Genomic DNA, 17,655 nt, shown 5'->3' on the forward strand with positions numbered 1-17,655 from the left:
AACAATCCAAGGGTTGAATATTGTCAACTGTTTTAAATAAATTTTAATAAATGAAACAAAAAGTAAGAACGAATCTACAGGGTTGGCACCCTAGATTTGTGTAAAATCTGATATCAAAACAATTTATTATTTAACCGAAAACCTTTTTCTCAATATCGTTTTCTCCATATCATAAGATTTTGGAAATTTAAAACTTTATTTCGGTTTAAAAACAAGGTAAATTTAGCTGCGACGCTTATTTATTGCGGTTATGAAGTGTTTGAGACATATTTACTTATACGGTTATGAAGTGCTTGAGATATATTTACTATGGTTATAAAGTGCTTGAGATATGTTTACTGCGGTTATGAAGTGCTTGAAATATATTTACTGCAGTTATGAAGTGCTTGAGATATGTTTACTGCGGTTATGAAGTGCTTGAGATATGTTTACTGCGGTTATGAAAGTGATAGAGATATTTTTACTATGGTTATGAAGTGTTTGAGATTTGTTTACTACGGTTATGAGTGCTAGAGATATGTTTAGTACGGTTATGAAGTGCTTGAGATATGCTTACTACGGCTATGAAATGATTGAGATATGTTTACTGAGGTTATGAAGTGCTAGAGATATGTTTACTAAGGTAATGAAGTGTTTGAGATATGTTTACTACGGTTATGAAGTGCTTGAGATATGTTTACTATGGTTATTGAAGTGATAGAGATATGTTTACTATGGTTATGAAGTGTTTGAGATTTGTTTACTACGGTTATGAAGTTCTAGAGATATGTTCACTATGGTTATGAAGTGCTTGAGATATGTCTACTACGGTTATGAAGTGCTTGAGTTACAATTCTATAAAATTCCACTCTTCCATTCCCATCCCAATCACAACTAGAGCTGTACAATTTCTCAAATCTAGAAAGAAAATGCATTATAAATATTTTTAAAACGATGATGTGTTTTGTTTAACAACCTGAAAACTTTAGAGTGGAGGATATCAAGATTAATGCTTAAACTTCTGGTTTTACAAAACCCAAGATTATTTTAAAATGCATTCGATATCCAAGAAAGAAGTTAAAAAATAACCAATCAGCGTGTCATGTTAAGATGTACTCTTAAACTTTTGAAAACCGGTTTTGATTTTTGGTCTTGATGGTGCCATATCAATTGAACTAAACATCGATTGAACGAACGTAAGTTTTGGATTAATGTTTTTTATGACTAACATTCAAAATGACAATAGTCCTAAAATATATTTATTAATTTCATACTAACATGATTAAATTTATATTTGTTTAAATGCTCTAAAAGCCGGCTTGTGAACAGCTGACTTTAATTCAATTGGATATTAGTCCAATTGATTGTATCTGTTATTGTTATCAAACGTAAATTTTATACAGTAGGAAATATCCCACAAGAGGATTAATAAGAAAATCAAAAGTGTGTCCATTGGATAATCAGATTAAGCGATTGTGATTAAGAATAACTCATTCTAAAGTTTTCAGCTCTGCAAAAAAAGTTCCTTAATTAATAAAATAAAATATTTACTTTTTTATCATGTTTAAATCAGGTTTGTACTTTCCCTCATATAGATCTTTTCGAACAAACACGTCGTCAATATCTGAAAAGAAAATAATTTACATTTACATTTACATACAGGGTGTCCCACCAAACATAACAGTTGGTAAATAATTTTAAATGTCTTCTTTCCTAATATATTGTAATAGATATTATAGACTTTTTGCATTTTTTTCGTTCACTAAAATCTTTTACTAAAATATATTATACTTTGAAATCAATTTTACTATAATATGACTACCATTAAAAATTCAAATAATTCTTTTTGGTATCAAACAACTTAAGTAATTATGGAAGAAGACATTTTAAATTATTCACTAACTGTCCTGTTTCGTGGGACACCCTGTTTAATCACAGGATTAAGCAATGGTTCAGCTTTCATTTTTTTCGAAACACTTCATTTCAGCGTATCTCTGCAAGATATGCTTAAAAAGTAAAATAAATAATAATCTTGAAAAACAGTGTACAGTATACAATTGTACATACCTACAGTGTACGCAAGAACATATCCCTTTTCCTTCATATACTGTCTCAGCTCTTCCTAAAATAATAATGATAAAAATAATAAGTGTAATTATAACAACAACAACAACAACAAATTATAAAAAAATAGTTAATTAAAAATAATATTGATAATGATAATAAGGATCAACTATAGTGAATATACCAATATGTCGAGATCATACACATGAATGCCTGTTATAGATAGTCGATAGACATCCAATTACAATGTATTATACTCTAAATGTAATTCCTAAAAGTGTTTATTTATGACAATAACAACAATTTTAGTGCTGACATGAACAAGAGTTTACTTATTGTGATCAGGTATCAGCCAAGGTTATAATGCAAGGAAAGTTATTTCAGAGGTGTACGCATCTTTTGTACTGCAGTTTACTGTCTCTGGGCGGTAATGTAAACACAAGAAGGATGTCGAAGCCTGACACGGGATCCATCTTTCACATAAAAAATCAATGAAATATTCTGGTCATAGGAAACTTTTATGTGAATTATCAAAATTATCATAATTGAATGCTTTTAACCTCCTCGGATATTTAACGAACACTGATGCATCTATTCTTGTTTACAAATACCGCCCAGAGAGAGCTGGTTTCAGTATTTACGCAGAGTATACGCAACTGCAATTAACTTTCCTTACATTATAACCTTGGTATCCGCAATCTGTTATTGCTTTGCCAATATAATGTGATGTTAACATGAACATTCGGTTGATTCAATAAATTTTTACAGAAATATTGATATTTTTAAGATATTGAAATTATAAAATATTGTTTTTATTAATAATATTTGCGTTATTAATTTTTACAGAAATATTGATATTTTTAAGATATTGAAATTATAAAATATTGTTTTTATTAATAATATTTGCGTTATTAATGTTATTGATTTTATACAGATATTGATTAGGAGTTAGGACATATAATATATATTGTTAATAGATTCATGTTACAAAGAAGGTGGTATCTCTTTGGTCTGTACATTATTGTAACTTTTTTTCTTATCTATAGTTGTATTCTAAATAAAACTTTTCATTTGGGCTATAATTACAAACAGATTACGCCAGCGGTTTTAAATAAGTATTTTTATTTCTGTTTTGAAAGAGGGCTATTTGAATCTTTAAAAGCAATAAATGCTTGATTTTACAAAAAAGATATATTTCTTTCATTCATTTAAAAAAAAAAAAAATGGAAAAATAAGAGTTTATAATTTTGGAAGGAAAATAAAACAAACCTGGGATCCCGGGAATATTTGTCCAGCATGATTAGTTTCTACGGTTAATACTTCAATATCAACTTTATTCCATGGAATGCTTTTTAAAACCTAAATTTAAGATGATTAAAAGCATGTACCCATAACAGGAATGTACATGTAATTTTAGAAAGAAACCTGCATAAATGGAAATCAGCGCCCTCTATACCAAGGATAAGAACAATAACTGGAATTCAGCTCCCTCTATACAAAGTTTAAGAACTACCTATAATTTAGAACCCTCTATACAAAGGAAGGATAAGAATAGTACCTGGAATTCAGCTCCCTCTATACCAAGAATAAGAATACTACCTGGATTTCAGCGCCCTCTATTCCAAGGATAAGAACACTACCTGGAATTCAGGTCCCTCTATTCCAAGGAAGAACTACCTATAATTCAGCACCCTATATATTAAGGATAAGAACACTACCTGGATTCCAGCACCCTCTATATACCAAGGATAAGAACACTACCTGGAATTCAGCGCCCTCTATACCAAGGATAAGAACACCACCTGGAATTCAGCGCCCTCTATACCAAGGATAAGAACACTACCTGGAATTCAGCACCCTCTATAACAAGGATAAGAACAGCACCTGAAATTCAGCGCCTTCTGTAACAGGGATAAGAGCACTACCTGGAATTCAGCACCCTCTATACCAAGGATAAGAACACTACCTGGAACTCAGCGCCCTCTACACCAAGGATAAGAATAGCACCAGGAATTTAGCACCCTCTGTACCAAGGATAAAAACACTACCTGGAATTCAGCGCCCTCTATGCCAAGGATAAGAAAAATACCTGGAATTCAGCACCCTCTATACCAAGGATGAGAACAGCACCTGGATTCAGTGTCCTCTGTGCCAAGGATAAGAACACTTCCTGGAATTCAGCGCCCTCTATACCAAGGAAAAGAAAACTACCTGGAATTCAGCACCCTCTATACCAAGGAAAAGAAAACTACCTGGAATTCAGCACCCTCTGTACCAATGATAAGATCCTACCTGGAATTCAGCGCCCTCTATATCAAGAGAAAGATAGTTAACTGTTCTGTTCCCAGTTGCTAGAATTAGACTGTACAAGGGGAAGCACTGTATTTTAAAGCTATTGTCATTTTCTTCAGGAACCAACCCTGCCATTCCATCCTAGATATTATTATTAATAACTAATTCAATAAAATTATAGGCTTTTTGTTTCCATAGCTATTCTGAATTTGTAAAAAAAAATAAAGATTAATTGAAATATGAGATTTATAAATGATTTATAAGAATATATATTTACTAAAGATGCCATGCATAAGAATATTATGCATTTTTTTCGCTTTGAAAGAAGGTTACTATTTTTACCCTACAGTAAATGCATACAACATTTTTTGTGAAGCTCTGCTTTTGATGTAAAAAAAACAGTTTTGAAAAGAGACATGAAAATATTTAAACAAACACATAGAATTTCCATATTTATTGATGAAATCATCTACCTCGATAGCTTTCTGTGAGAAATGAGATATTGATGGTTTATCGGTCAATCCCAGGCATGTGCCAGCACTCCAGGCCTTACGCCCTTTACTTAATCTAAAGCAATAAATACTCATTAGGGAACAGATTTAATGAATTGCGGCAAAGAGATAGTTCAACCATGTATCTTTTAAGACTTGTTTAATTTGAAGTTTTAATTTTGAACTATCCTAGTAAATAAGAGCCAAGTTCAGTTTCAGCCAATAGCTTGATGCACCCGATATTTGCGGGGATCTGACACAGATATAGCGCTATTTATACTATTGATGTTTTCTTGGTCTTAAAAAGACTGTAAGCGTAATTTCAAATGACTCGTTCCTCCGGCCATGCAAAGATGGCAATGCCCGATTCAAAACGGTACCAGCTTAAAGGGCATGTTCGCGAAAAATGAAAAGGGGTATAGGCGTATGTCGAAAAGTATTCGATGGTGATCACTACTAATCTTACTTCTATCTGTTGCAAATATAAGAAGAAAATGGTTAAATACAACTCATACCGAAGAACGTAGCTGGGGTAAAGCATCTTTAGAGCAGCAAGTATATTATAGAGATAATCTAGATACAAGACTTAATACTCTAGGCTTACCACAGGAATGCAACCTTTGCTACACTCTCCATTGTCAGAATCATGATGCCAGTATTGATGAGTATGCTACTGGAATATGTGAAGCTATAGATAATGCAGCAAAGTTGTGCCTACCAAAATCAGGAGGACTGGCAAATGAAAAATCAAAAGGGATCTTAGGTTGGAATGAATATGTAAAACCATATCAGGCTGAAAGTAAGTTCTGGTTTGGTGTTTGGCAAGCAGCTGGGAGGCCAAGAGAGGGAGAACTGTTTATTTTGCAGCGAAATGCTCACATGCAGTATAAATATTCTATAAGAAGATTAAAGAGAGCCAAAAGTCAATTACTTCAAGATAAATTTACTCAAAAATTGCTCAATGGAGGAGGTGATATATTCAAAGAAATTAAGAAATTCCGGGGACAAAATACAACAATTTCAAATTGTATAGATGGAGAAGTTGGGGCCCAGAATATTGCAAATCACTTTCAAGAANTGAAGGATTCGATGATTACGTAATAACTGAAATGATAAATATGTTATGTAGTGAGTAAAAATCATTGTTTTCTATTTGTGCATAATTTTGCATATTTTTTTCTCTTTTCTTTTGGAAACCTGTGTTTTCAAAAAAAAAAAAAAAAAAAAATTTATTTAAACAAATTTTAACTACACCATTTATATATGTATTTATATCTTTGTGTGTGAATAAATCTTTATAATAATATAATAATACTAATTCACAAAGTGTAATTTTCAACTTAGATTGTAGATAATTCAATTTAATTTAAAACAAATCATTCAGTTATTAAACAACCTAAAATCATCGAATTTTATTCGACGCATTCATATATAGTAGATACTTCATAATTTTCTTTATTGCTACGTTTTTTCGGTATGAGTCGTTCTTAACAATTTTCTCCTTGTAGCGTATCAGATAGAGGTAAGATCACCATCGAAATATTTTCAACGTTAGCCTATTCACTCTTTCATTTTTCGCAAACACTCCTTTTAAATGCTTTCTTTGATCAAGTTTTAATTTGATATCAATGTTTATGATCTTGAAAAGTGATAGATTTCTCTACAAAAGTGATTTGTGCAATTATTTAAGTTAATTACGGTTAAGTGTCATACACTCTATCCCCGAAGTAAATTTGAATTCGAACAGGACCTGCCCAGTTTGTACCGGCCTGCCAGATAACTGACCCGATCCTATATGGTACAGTACGTCGCCCTAACCAGACTAACATACCAAAGGGGTCAATTTTCTTGGCATAGTGCCGTGCGAGGGCTAACTATGACAACTCCAATGGCGCGTTGAGACTTTTTACAGTACGCCTAATCCTATCCTATTTGACCGACCCCACTGGCTTAGTCCACCGTGCATGAATTGGTCAAATTGACATCTTTGCATGAAAGGTCTTTTGAAATTTCGCTTGCTGTCTCTTTAACAGTATTTTTTAAAAAGTTTTGGGACTGGGAGGAGTGCATTCTAAGAGGTGGATTTGATTCTTAAAGGAAGACACGAAAGATTTTGATTTTAAAGGGACTGTAAAGGAAAAATGAAAGGGGGTATAGGTTGATAGCAATCACTTTAGGTCTTGATCGCGACCTATTGAAGTTATATCTGATGTTACTGTCTCGAGAAATTGATAAACTTGTTTGATTAAGTTTAATGTGACCTACCCTAGGGTGAATATTGTGGGGTTTGGTTCTACTAGTATGTGACCTACCCTTAGAGTGAATATTGTTGGGTTTGGTTCTACTAGTATGTGACCTACCCTAGGGTGAATATTGTTGGGTTTGGTTCTACTAGTATGTGACCTACCCTAAGGTAAATATTGTTGGGTTTGGTTCTACTAGTAAGTGACCTACCCTAGGGTGAATATTGTTGGGTTTGGTTCTACTAAAATACCGCTCCAATCATGCTTTAACTAAACTCCAAACTTTTATTTAAAAAATAATAAATTACACGTCCAAAAAATAAAATCTAGTTTTCTCGTTATCATATCTTTGCAACATGATTGTGTAACTCTTTTCAAACTTTACAGGAGCAAAATTCATAGTTTGAACTCTGAAAGACACGTAAGTCCAAATTGTATTTGCTGTACATATTATTATCTGTTTGTACCAATAAATGTCAAAACGGCTGAGCCGATTTGACTCAAGCAAAACTTTTAAATTAAACCATTGAATAAAAAATTTTGCCTCCAGAAGTCTATAATTAAGTTAAATTTTTAAATTACGTCGTCAATGCAAACTAAAATCTGTTAGATATTCATATTTCCAAGTTATTACTTTAGACCTCAGCTGTCGCAGCAAAAAACTGCCATTTTCTGGTAAAAAGACTTTTAAGATAATATACCATGATATTATGTCTGTCAGCTATCAGGAAACATTTCTTGTCCAAAAAGAAATTTGGAGTTTTTGCCTCCAATTCTGATTTTCTAACACCCTAAATATTTGCAACCTGAAGTTGTAAACCATTGATCTTTCAAACTAAGATATAAATATCCAAGGTTTACACCATCAGGTTGCCCAGATATAGAGATTAGAAAATTTGAGTTTTTGTCAAACACTTAATTTCTTTATACGTTATCTATAGCCGGCCTAATGGCTAGACCAATTGGGCTGAAATTTTTTTTGTGGACACTCTTAGAGATGGCGGGGGGGGGGGGTATATCAAAAATGTTAAAAAAAAATTTTTAAGAAATATTAATTTTCAAATTTTTCAAGAAATATTAATTTTCAATTTTTTTTTCCACGGGCAACGCAGGGCATTCAGCTAGTTATTTATAAATTAAAGTTTCTTGTTCCTCGAAGTAAACAGAATTAGAATCACTCTCGAAATCATCAGCTCCAGCTTCAATAAAGAATCCATTTTTAACTTTACCCTGTTGGAATACTTCTCTAGTGGGAGGGGGGGGGGGGGGGGCAGATGTACCCTGAACAGGGTTACCTATACAGAGACGACTGTATGAAATTTATACTGCCTGTTTCCTAAAATTCATGATTCCTTGTAGACTTATTATAGACTTATTGCTTTTTGTTGTAAAATCATGAAATATGATTATGCCATTTAAAAACCACATTCAAGGCGTAATGATCGTCATTTTTGAAAAGTTTTAAGTCGTCTTTAAGTCTCATCCTTTTTGGTTGACCGTTACAATCATCCAAGACATACAAATTCTTTGGAATTTTGATGGGATATCCTTATAAAAAAGGTAAAATTTTAATAAATTGCATTTTTAACACCTTTCAATGGCACATAATGATATGCTATATTTGACTAAAGAATGATATAGTTTTCTTCAACCTATCGAAAAAAAACTTACTACAGTTTGATCTTTTGAAAACTTTGACTAAAAAAGTCTAAATCCATGGGAGCTTGTGAAACTTTGATAGAATCAAAATTTTTCAAAATGACAGCTAAAAATCGTTAGAAAAAGGGAAAATCAAATTTTTATGATGAATAAAAAAATTGTACAAGTTTCTAAAAAAAACTTTTTCATTAAAAACAATATTTATCGGTGGCAATCCAAAAAAAAGCATTTTGCAGTGAATAAGTTGACATTTTGCAGTGAATAAGTTGATATTTTGCAGTGAATAAGTTGACATTTTGCAGTGAATAAGTTGACATTTTGCAGTGAATAAGTTGATATTTCATTGAATAATAATAAAGAGAACTATTCCCTTAAAGATAACCATATCCAAGAACCGAGGTTGACCAAACTGTCCTCCTAAACTGAACAAAAACATAAATATTTAATATAAATCAGTATTGTATAGTTAATACATCACAACCATAACATACGATGGTAGGCGATTAATCAGTATTATAAAGACGACTGTTTAGTAAAATTTTTATTGTTAAAATGTTTTTTTTCGAATTACGAGTTTACAATTAATTAAAGATAAGCACTTTTTAGGCAACAGATTCTCTTAGTTTCCATGTTTTAATTGACAGGTTCTCTTTGTTTCCATGTTTTATTGACAGGTTCTCTTTGTTTCCATGTTTTATTGACAGGTTCTCTTTGTTTCCATGTTTTATTGACAGGTTCTCTTTGTTTCCATGTTTTATGGACAGGTTCTCTCTGTTTCCATGTTTTTATTGACAGGTTTTCTCTGTTTCCATGTTTTATTGACAGGTTCTCTTTGTTTCCATGTTTTATTGACAGGTTCTCTCTGTTTCCATGTTTTTTTGACAGGTTCTCTCTGTTTCCATGTTTTATTGACAGGTTCTCTTTGTTTCCATGTTTGTGTGTATCCATGCTGTATAACAGCTTGATATAAAGAAAAATTGAAATCGAAAGTCGTCTTCATTATATTGATATAATCGCCTACCATCGTATGAGAATTTTAGATCTGTTTTCAGATCCGTTTTTAGATCCGTTTTCAGATCCGTTTTGAAATCTGTTTTTAAGATTCTTTCTCAGATCCGTTTTGAAATCTGTTTTTAAGATACCTTTTCAGATCTGTTTTCAATTTCGTCTTGAGATCTGTTTTCAATTCTGTTTTGATATTTGCTTTGATATCTGTTTTCAGATCCGTTTTGAGATCTGTTTAGAGATCCGTTTTCAGATCTGTTTTGAGATCTGTTTTCAGATCCGTTTTGAGATCCGTTTTGAGATCTGTTTTGAGATCCGTTTTGAGATCTGTTTAGAGATCCGTTTTCAGATCTGTTTTCAGATCCGTTTTCAGGTCCGTTTTGAGATATGTTTTGAGATCCGTTTTGAGATCTGTTTAGAGATCCGTTTTCAGATCTGTTTTGAGATCTGTTTTCAGATCCGTTTTGAGATCTGTTTTCAGATCTGTTTTCAGATCTGTTTTGAGATCCGTTTTCAGATCTGTTTTGAGATCTGTTTTCAGATCTGTTTTAAGATCCGTTTTGAGATTCGTTTCGAGATCTGTTTTCAGATCTGTTTTGAGATCTGCTTTGAGATCTGTTTTCAACTCCAATTTCAGATCCGTTTTCAGATTCTTGTTCAGATCTGTTTTCAATTCCGTTTTGAGATCCGTTTTGAGATCCGTTTTCAGATCTGTTTTGAGATCTGTTTTCAGATCCGTTTTCAGATCTGTTTTGAGATCCGCTTTAAGATCCGTTTTTAGATTCGTTTTGAGATCCGTTTTCAATTCCGTCTTGAGATCTGTTTTCAGATCCGTTTTCAGATTTGTTGTCAGATCTGTTTTTAGATCTGTTTAGAGATCTGTTTTTAGATCTGTTTTCAATTCCGTTTTCAGATGTACTGTACATGCTTGATATAAAGACCCTGCATGGCATAATGTACTGTACATGCTTGATGTAAAGACCCTGCACGACCCAATATGTACCGTACATGCTTGATGTATAGACCCTGCACGACCTAATGTTCTGTACATGCTTGATGTAAAGACCCTGCACGACCCAATATGTACCGTACATGCTTGATGTATAGACCCTGCACGACCTAATGTACTGTACATGCTTGATATAAAGACCTTGCACGACCTAATGTACTGTACATGCTTGATGGAAAGACCCTGCACGACCCAATGTACTGTACATGCTTGATGTAAAGACCCTGCACGACCCAATGTACTGTACATGCTTGATGTAAAGACCCTGAACGACCTAATGTACTGTATATGCTTGATGTAAAGACCCTGCACGACCCAATATGTACCATACATGCTTGATGTAAAGACCCTGCACGACCCAATGTACTGTACATACCTTGGTTGAGAGGTGGACCAGTTATAAGATGAACTTGAAGGTTCATGTAGAATACGATCCTTTAAATGTTTTAATAAAACAGGATGCGCGGCATCGACACAGTTCAACAAGGGCCTGAATTACAATTAAAATACATAAATATTTATCGAATGTACTGCTTGCACTGGTCAGTTAAAATTCGGCCAGTTACATGAAATGAACTGGAATGTAACGTGACTCTGAATTTAAACCTATATCAACCCGATCAAAAGTATTGAATTCAGATAACCAATTTCTTCGAATTGAAAACATCCTATTTTTTCTACTTTGAAAGTTCTGACAATTTTCTCCTTCCTTTGGTTCTGTTTTAGAAATTCGCAAGTCACTTTCACATACTCACATTTGAAATAATTAATTTTCAAATCTAAAAAATGGATTTCCCTTTGTGAATCGTACATACCCTCTACAAATGGAAATCCCGTTTTTAAATTTCGTCTACAATCCGTTTAGTGGAAGTCTAGAAAAAGGATGGATTAAGCCCCTTAGACTATATTTTTTTTTTGACCTGATAACAATATCCGAGTAGATCCAAGGGTCCAGAGCGTTGTGAATTCTTGTAGAGTCGTCGATAGTGTCAACATAGGTAGAAGTTTCAATATGCTCCCTAATACATAGATGTTTCAATATGCTCCCTAATACATAGAAGTTTCAATATACTCCCTAATACATAGAAGTTTCAATATACTCCCTAAAACATAGAAGTTTCAATATGCTTCCTAATACATAGATGTTTCAATATGCTCCCTAATACATAGAAGTTTCAATATACTCCCTAATACATAGAAGTTTCAATATACTCCCTAATACATAGAAGTTTCAATATGCTCCCTAGTACATAGAAGTTTCAATATACTCCCTAATACATAGAAGTTTCAATATACTCCCTAATACAAAGAAGTTTCAATATGCTTCCTAATACATAGATGTTTCAATATACTCCATAATACATAGAAGTTTCAATATATCCCTAATACATAGAAGTTTTAATATGCCCTATTGACAAAGAAGTTTTAATGTACTCCATAATACATAGAAGTTTCAATATGCTCCGTGAACATGAAAGTTTCAATATGTTCTTTATGCACAGAAGTTTCATAATGTTTTCAAGCATAGACGTTCCAATAGGCTCCCTTAAACATAGCTAGAACTCAGAAGTTTTAATATGATTCAAAAGCCGCATAGGTTAAAAGAATTGAATTAAGAAAAATAGTAGCACTGTGGGTTCAACTATCTACTCTTTTAAGTTCAGCATTAATGTATTCTTGGAATTAGAATCAAAATTTGACAGCGTTCAGCTCCTATTCCTCATAGATTGAAAACAATACAGATAGAACACTAGATGAAGTCTTTAAAAGATTTAGGGGTTTTTCGTTCACAATACACCTGAGGCAGAAGCTCAAAGGAGGACAAGACAGAGAGAGAGCATGTGCGGGTAACTCCTAATTGGGCTTCTGTCTCAGGGTTATTAGGAGAATAACCCCCTAAATCTTAAAAAGACGACATCTAGGGTTCTTTCTGTATTGTTATTTATCTATGATATTCCTTTTAAAAAATTATGATTCAACTTTTAACTTTTATCAACTTGTGTTATCATATTAACAATTTTTTTTTGGAAATTATTTTTAAAAAGAAGTTGGAAAACTTTTTCTATGTGTTTCTGGTTTTGAAAATCTTCTAATACTGATAAACATGTTATGGGAAATATAATTTACAAAACTGGAAGTAATACCGTCAGAACCAGCGAACTCTGGAATAGAAATACGACTTTTAGACTCATGTTCAAAAACATGATAAACAGCAATTTTTTGCAGCAAAAAACAGATCCATATTTACCTTGAAGTGATTTTAAAAGTTACTAGTCAAACTTTTTACATTGTTACAACATCACTGTTATTCATAGTTATCACTGTAATCATTTTCAATATTTTTTATTTACTTTTTAAGTCCATCTTGAGTCTGGATCCAAACTTGGAAAAGTTCTTCTATCTCTTCAACTTCAGGACATCGTCTAAACAGATTTATCACACAGCTAATAGTGCAGTCAGCAATGTATCAATAAAAAAGCTAATAGTGCAGTCAGCAAAGTATCAATAAAAAAGCTAATAGTGCAGTCAGCAATGTATCAATAAAAAAGCTAATAGTGCAGTCGGCAATGTATCAATAAAAAAGCTAATAGTGCAGTCAGCAATGTATCAATAAAAAAGCTAATAGTGCAGTCGGCAATGTATCAATAAAAAAGCTAATAATGCAGTCGGCAATGTATCAATAAAAAAGCTAATAGTGCAGTCAGCAATGTATCAATAAAAAAGCTAATAGTGCAGTCAGCAATGTATCAATAAAAAACGTTTACTGAAATGGTAATATAGTGCAACTAGAGGCTGACATATATTTCAATACAGTATTTTGTACTAAAATACGACATAATAAAGAGTGGTTGGGTAAAATACCACTGCATTATCAGCGGGGGCGGATACAGGATTTAAGTGATGGGGGGGGGAGGCAAGATTTTTTAGGAACAAAAAACTTCATAATTAGGAACAAAAAATCGCGCCGCAGGGGAAATTTTTTTTTACTCAAAAAGAGTCAAAATTAATGACTAAAGACTAAAAATCTAGATTTTTATTTTTTCACACATTATAGTTTATTAAGACAGATATTTTTCCTGTTTTGCACAAGGGTTTCTTTCCCTTAAGCATGCTATTGAGAAGCTATTCTGAAAATAGGAACAAAAAATTCCAAATTCAGGGGGGGCTACACCCCTCCCTGAATCTGTCAGGGAGGGGGCGAATGTCCCCGCCCCTGATTATCAGGTACTGAAATATCACTATTTCAGTACCCGACACTGTATGTTTTAACATATATGCCGATCTCTGTACATAGTCAAAAACTAAATAAAGCCGCGGAATAAATATGTCTCTGTTTGTGTCTTTTACATACAGGGTTATCCACAGAGGATGAAACTTCAAAGACGACTGTGTCTAATTATATAACGACTGTAACACGATAAAATTCATCCTGCAGAAAATTGAAAATAATGTGTTTATGGTCATCATTTAAACATTATCCTCTGTCATTAACCCTGATATACAGGGTGTCCCACGAAACATGACAGTATCAAGACGACTTAAAAGTCGTCTTTGATACTTGATTTTTTCGTCACATTCAGTCGTCAACCTAAACATGTATGATTCTTGATTATTACACAATTCTCCTATCACTGGCATTTCTAAAATGTGGTCTGCCTTTTTTGTTACGTGCAGGGAAACCTTGTATGTTCCCCGCCAAACCGAAATAATTAAAGAGATGTAACAAACTAGTCGCTATTTTTCTAAATCAAAATTTAATTCTGTCTCTTAATTCCCATGTTTATTAAGAAACCTTGTTACTACATTAAGAAAGGTTAATTTTGATTGGAAATAGCATAATTGCTTCACCCAGAATAGCATTCACATTAAATATTAAATGTCTTTAAGAATGGATGTTTTTGGTCAGACAAAAACCGGATTTTATAGCGACTAAATTATTTTAACTTACAAATGCAAGCGACATGTTTTGGGGATACAGGGATACCAGTGTTTTTCAAAATATTTTCAAATTCGTCCAAATAAAATTGATTTTACAGAAAGATTTTTTCTCTCGAAGTTGTTCACATTTTCATATTATAAACAAATCCGGTTAAATTCGAAAATTCTTTTAAAATCGATCTTCTATTAACAGTACAAGTATCCACAGAGCACAGTACACAGCTGAACAAATTGAAAAAAAAGAAATCACTGAAAAGAAAAATATTTGTTACTTTGATATTTTTCTCGTAGAACTAATTAGCTCAGCTTCTTCTTTTAATCTGGAGTAATCAACATCATTATCCTGGAACCATTGCAGCAAATAAAAACTAAAACAATAAAAAATAATGGTAGATGTATTAAAATATTGTTTTTTGATTTTTTATTGCTTTTCCTTTAAAACATCTTCTAAGCTGTTTAAAATCAGTTTACTCGAGATATCTACAGATCCTGGAAACAAGAAGTCAGCGAATGTCGTCTTTGTTCAGCTTATAGAATTCACAAGAGTATTTGTTTAATAAATGAATATGGACATAACTAAAAGTAAAAAATAGCCAGCTTACCTATCAATATTGTAATTGTTAGACATTCAAGAAATCTAAGCATGTTTAGAGTTTATCAGTGACGGCTTTCATTTATCAAAAAATATTTTTCACTGCATCTAGAAAACAAAGATCTATAGGTACAGTGAAACCCTTAATAACGAATACATCGGAAGAATTTATCAAATGTCGTCTTGACAATTTTTAAATGAGTTTTATACTATTTTACGTAAATTTCAGTATTTGCAAAAATAAATGAACAGCCATGAATATGCAGGAACAGTTTTAAAGAGTTCCATATAATCATTTAATTAAAAAACTAAATATCTGCAACATTCCATTATCAGAAAGTGAAGAATACGACATTTGATGAATTCTTTCGATGTATTCGTTATTAAGGGTTTCACTGTATAATAAATGAAAATATAACTGTTAACATGTATTTTATACACACAGGTTGATTTCTCTCCACTGCACTGAAACTGACTACTATAGCAAAATTTCCCGTAATGGTAGAATGATTTGCACTTTTCTGAGATTCAGACATTAAATTAAATGTCGTCATCTGTTTAAATAAATAATGATGAAAGTAGTTTGCTATAGATAGATCTACAAAGAATGAGACAAAAAAATCTGCATTTATAACAATGTGAAGGTCGAAGTTTTTTTTTCATTTTTTTCAAGAAGTTGAGTTTTTTAAGAAATCGAGCCAGCTTAGGAAGAAACAAAAATTTCATAAAATAATCTTTATATATGAAAACAATACATTCGTAAATATATATGTTGCGTAGAAACGGCTGGACCGAATGGACTTAATTTTTTGTGAACACTCATGGGTAGCCGGGGAGTGTAATAGGCTGAAAAAAATCGAATTTTTTTTTTCAAAATAATTTTTTTTTCAAAATTAAAAAAAAAAAAAATTTCCACGGGCAACGCCGGGCTCTACAGCTAGTCTTTAATATAATTATAACTCTCTGTTTAAAAAGAATCTACATTAATATACAGAGATAACCAGAAAAACTCTGAACTAAAAAGACGACTTTTAAACTCAAGTCCGTATTTAAACTAGTTCAATGAACATTAGACATAGCAGTGTAAATTTCACTTTTCTTGTGCTTTGCTAAGTTACCCTAAATATTAAATACATCAAAAGAATTTATCAAATGTCGTATTCTTCACTATCTGATAATAGAATGTTGCAGATATTTAGTTTTTAATTAAATGATTATATGGAGCTCTTTAAAACTGTTCCCACATATTCATGGTTATTTATTTATTTTTGGAAATACGTAAAATAGTATAAAAATTGTCAAGGTGACATTTGATAAATTCTTTCGATGTATGGCTCATTTAGGGTTTAACTGTAATAAAAATATTTGCTTCGTAACAACATCAAAACGCTTAAGTATTGCTAATACTGTTGTCTTTCTATTCCATTGTTTTTATAAAGTTATTTTTTCATTTCAGGAAAGATAAAAAACCACCAAAAAATAGAAAATCGTTCAGTTTTTTTTTCAAAAATATACATTTGGAAAATATTTTGAAATACTGGATAATTCTACCAAATTCAAGAAACCAAGTTCAGGAGGAATTACCGTATATTCTCTGTATCTCTATTTGTCGGGGTGTCTGATCATTATTCATGAATCCTCAGAGCAATTTGTCTAACATTTTTAATGGGGAACTCGGTAGCACAACAGGAATGTTCTTCATGTATGTAGGTTAAAAATTCGAAGTGGCTTGACTTTAAAACGGAAAACTTTAACTTCGTGCATTCTATCTGACTTTGTTTTTTGGCTTTAAGAGAAGTTTGCGTTCTGACGTCGTTATATGTAGGATAGTTTTGAAGATCTGACATCCAACTAAACATGGACAAAAATAAATTTCTAGAATTTCCAAGGGTATTTTTTGATGAATGCCATAAATGAATATTACTAAAATAAAAAAATACCTAGTTTTTACCTATCAATATTTTAAATATTGGATTTATAACAAATCTAAGCGTGGTTAAAGTTTTTCAGTGACGACTTTCATTGGCCACATGACCAATTATATCCATGTGTTACATATGAGATCCATGTACAAAATCAATAGGAGGGGGGAACTGTTTTATCAATTAAAATGATTTGGATGATGAAACTATTACTGTTTTATCATTTAAAATGATTTGGATGATGGAACTACAACTGTTTTATCAACTAAAATGATTTGGATGATGAAACTAGTACTGTTTTATCAATTAAAATAATTTGGATGATGAAACTACTACTGTTTTATAAATTAAAATGATTTGGATGATGAAACTACAACTGTTTTATCAATTAAAATGATTTGGATGATGAAACTACTACTGTTTTAGCAATTAAAATGTGTCACAATTACAGATTAAATAT

The 17,655-nt window shown here is 32.1% G+C and overlaps 1 protein-coding gene across 1 annotated transcript; it reads right to left on the bottom strand.

Moving 5' to 3' along the window:
• Positions 1-467: 467 nt before the first annotated feature.
• On the bottom strand, positions 468-15,381 carry LOC111696271 (uncharacterized). Its single transcript, XM_023465827.1, has 15 exons — positions 15,284-15,381; positions 15,115-15,170; positions 14,954-15,024; positions 13,094-13,165; positions 11,663-11,761; positions 11,119-11,232; positions 9,099-9,150; positions 8,222-8,299; positions 7,281-7,339; positions 4,809-4,902; positions 4,336-4,476; positions 3,313-3,402; positions 2,047-2,101; positions 1,531-1,603; positions 468-897 (listed from the first exon to the last, which is right to left on the bottom strand). Exons 1-15 carry the CDS (start codon positions 15,324-15,326, stop codon positions 780-782), a joined length of 1,215 nt encoding a protein of 404 aa, XP_023321595.1. The 5' UTR covers positions 15,327-15,381; the 3' UTR covers positions 468-779.
• Positions 15,382-17,655: the final 2,274 nt, after the last annotated feature.

The sequence above is a fragment of the Eurytemora carolleeae genome, unplaced genomic scaffold, assembly GCF_000591075.1.
Source record: "Eurytemora carolleeae unplaced genomic scaffold, Eaff_2.0 scaffold137, whole genome shotgun sequence".
NCBI classification, from domain to species: domain Eukaryota; kingdom Metazoa; phylum Arthropoda; class Copepoda; order Calanoida; family Temoridae; genus Eurytemora; species Eurytemora carolleeae.

Bases quoted from the DNA above. Each gene is read 5' to 3' on its own strand.
- LOC111696271 (XM_023465827.1), bottom strand. From the start codon at position 15,326: ATGCTTAGATTTCTTGAATGTCTAACAATTACAATATTGATAG. The intron at 11,762-13,093 runs GTAAATAAAAAA...TCTATGTATTAG, and splicing joins ACTCAAGATGGACTTAAAAA to GGAGCATATTGAAACTTCTA. The intron at 7,340-8,221 runs GAACAAGAAACT...TTTGGAGTTTAG, and splicing joins CTAATTCTGTTTACTTCGAG to TTAAAGCATGATTGGAGCGG.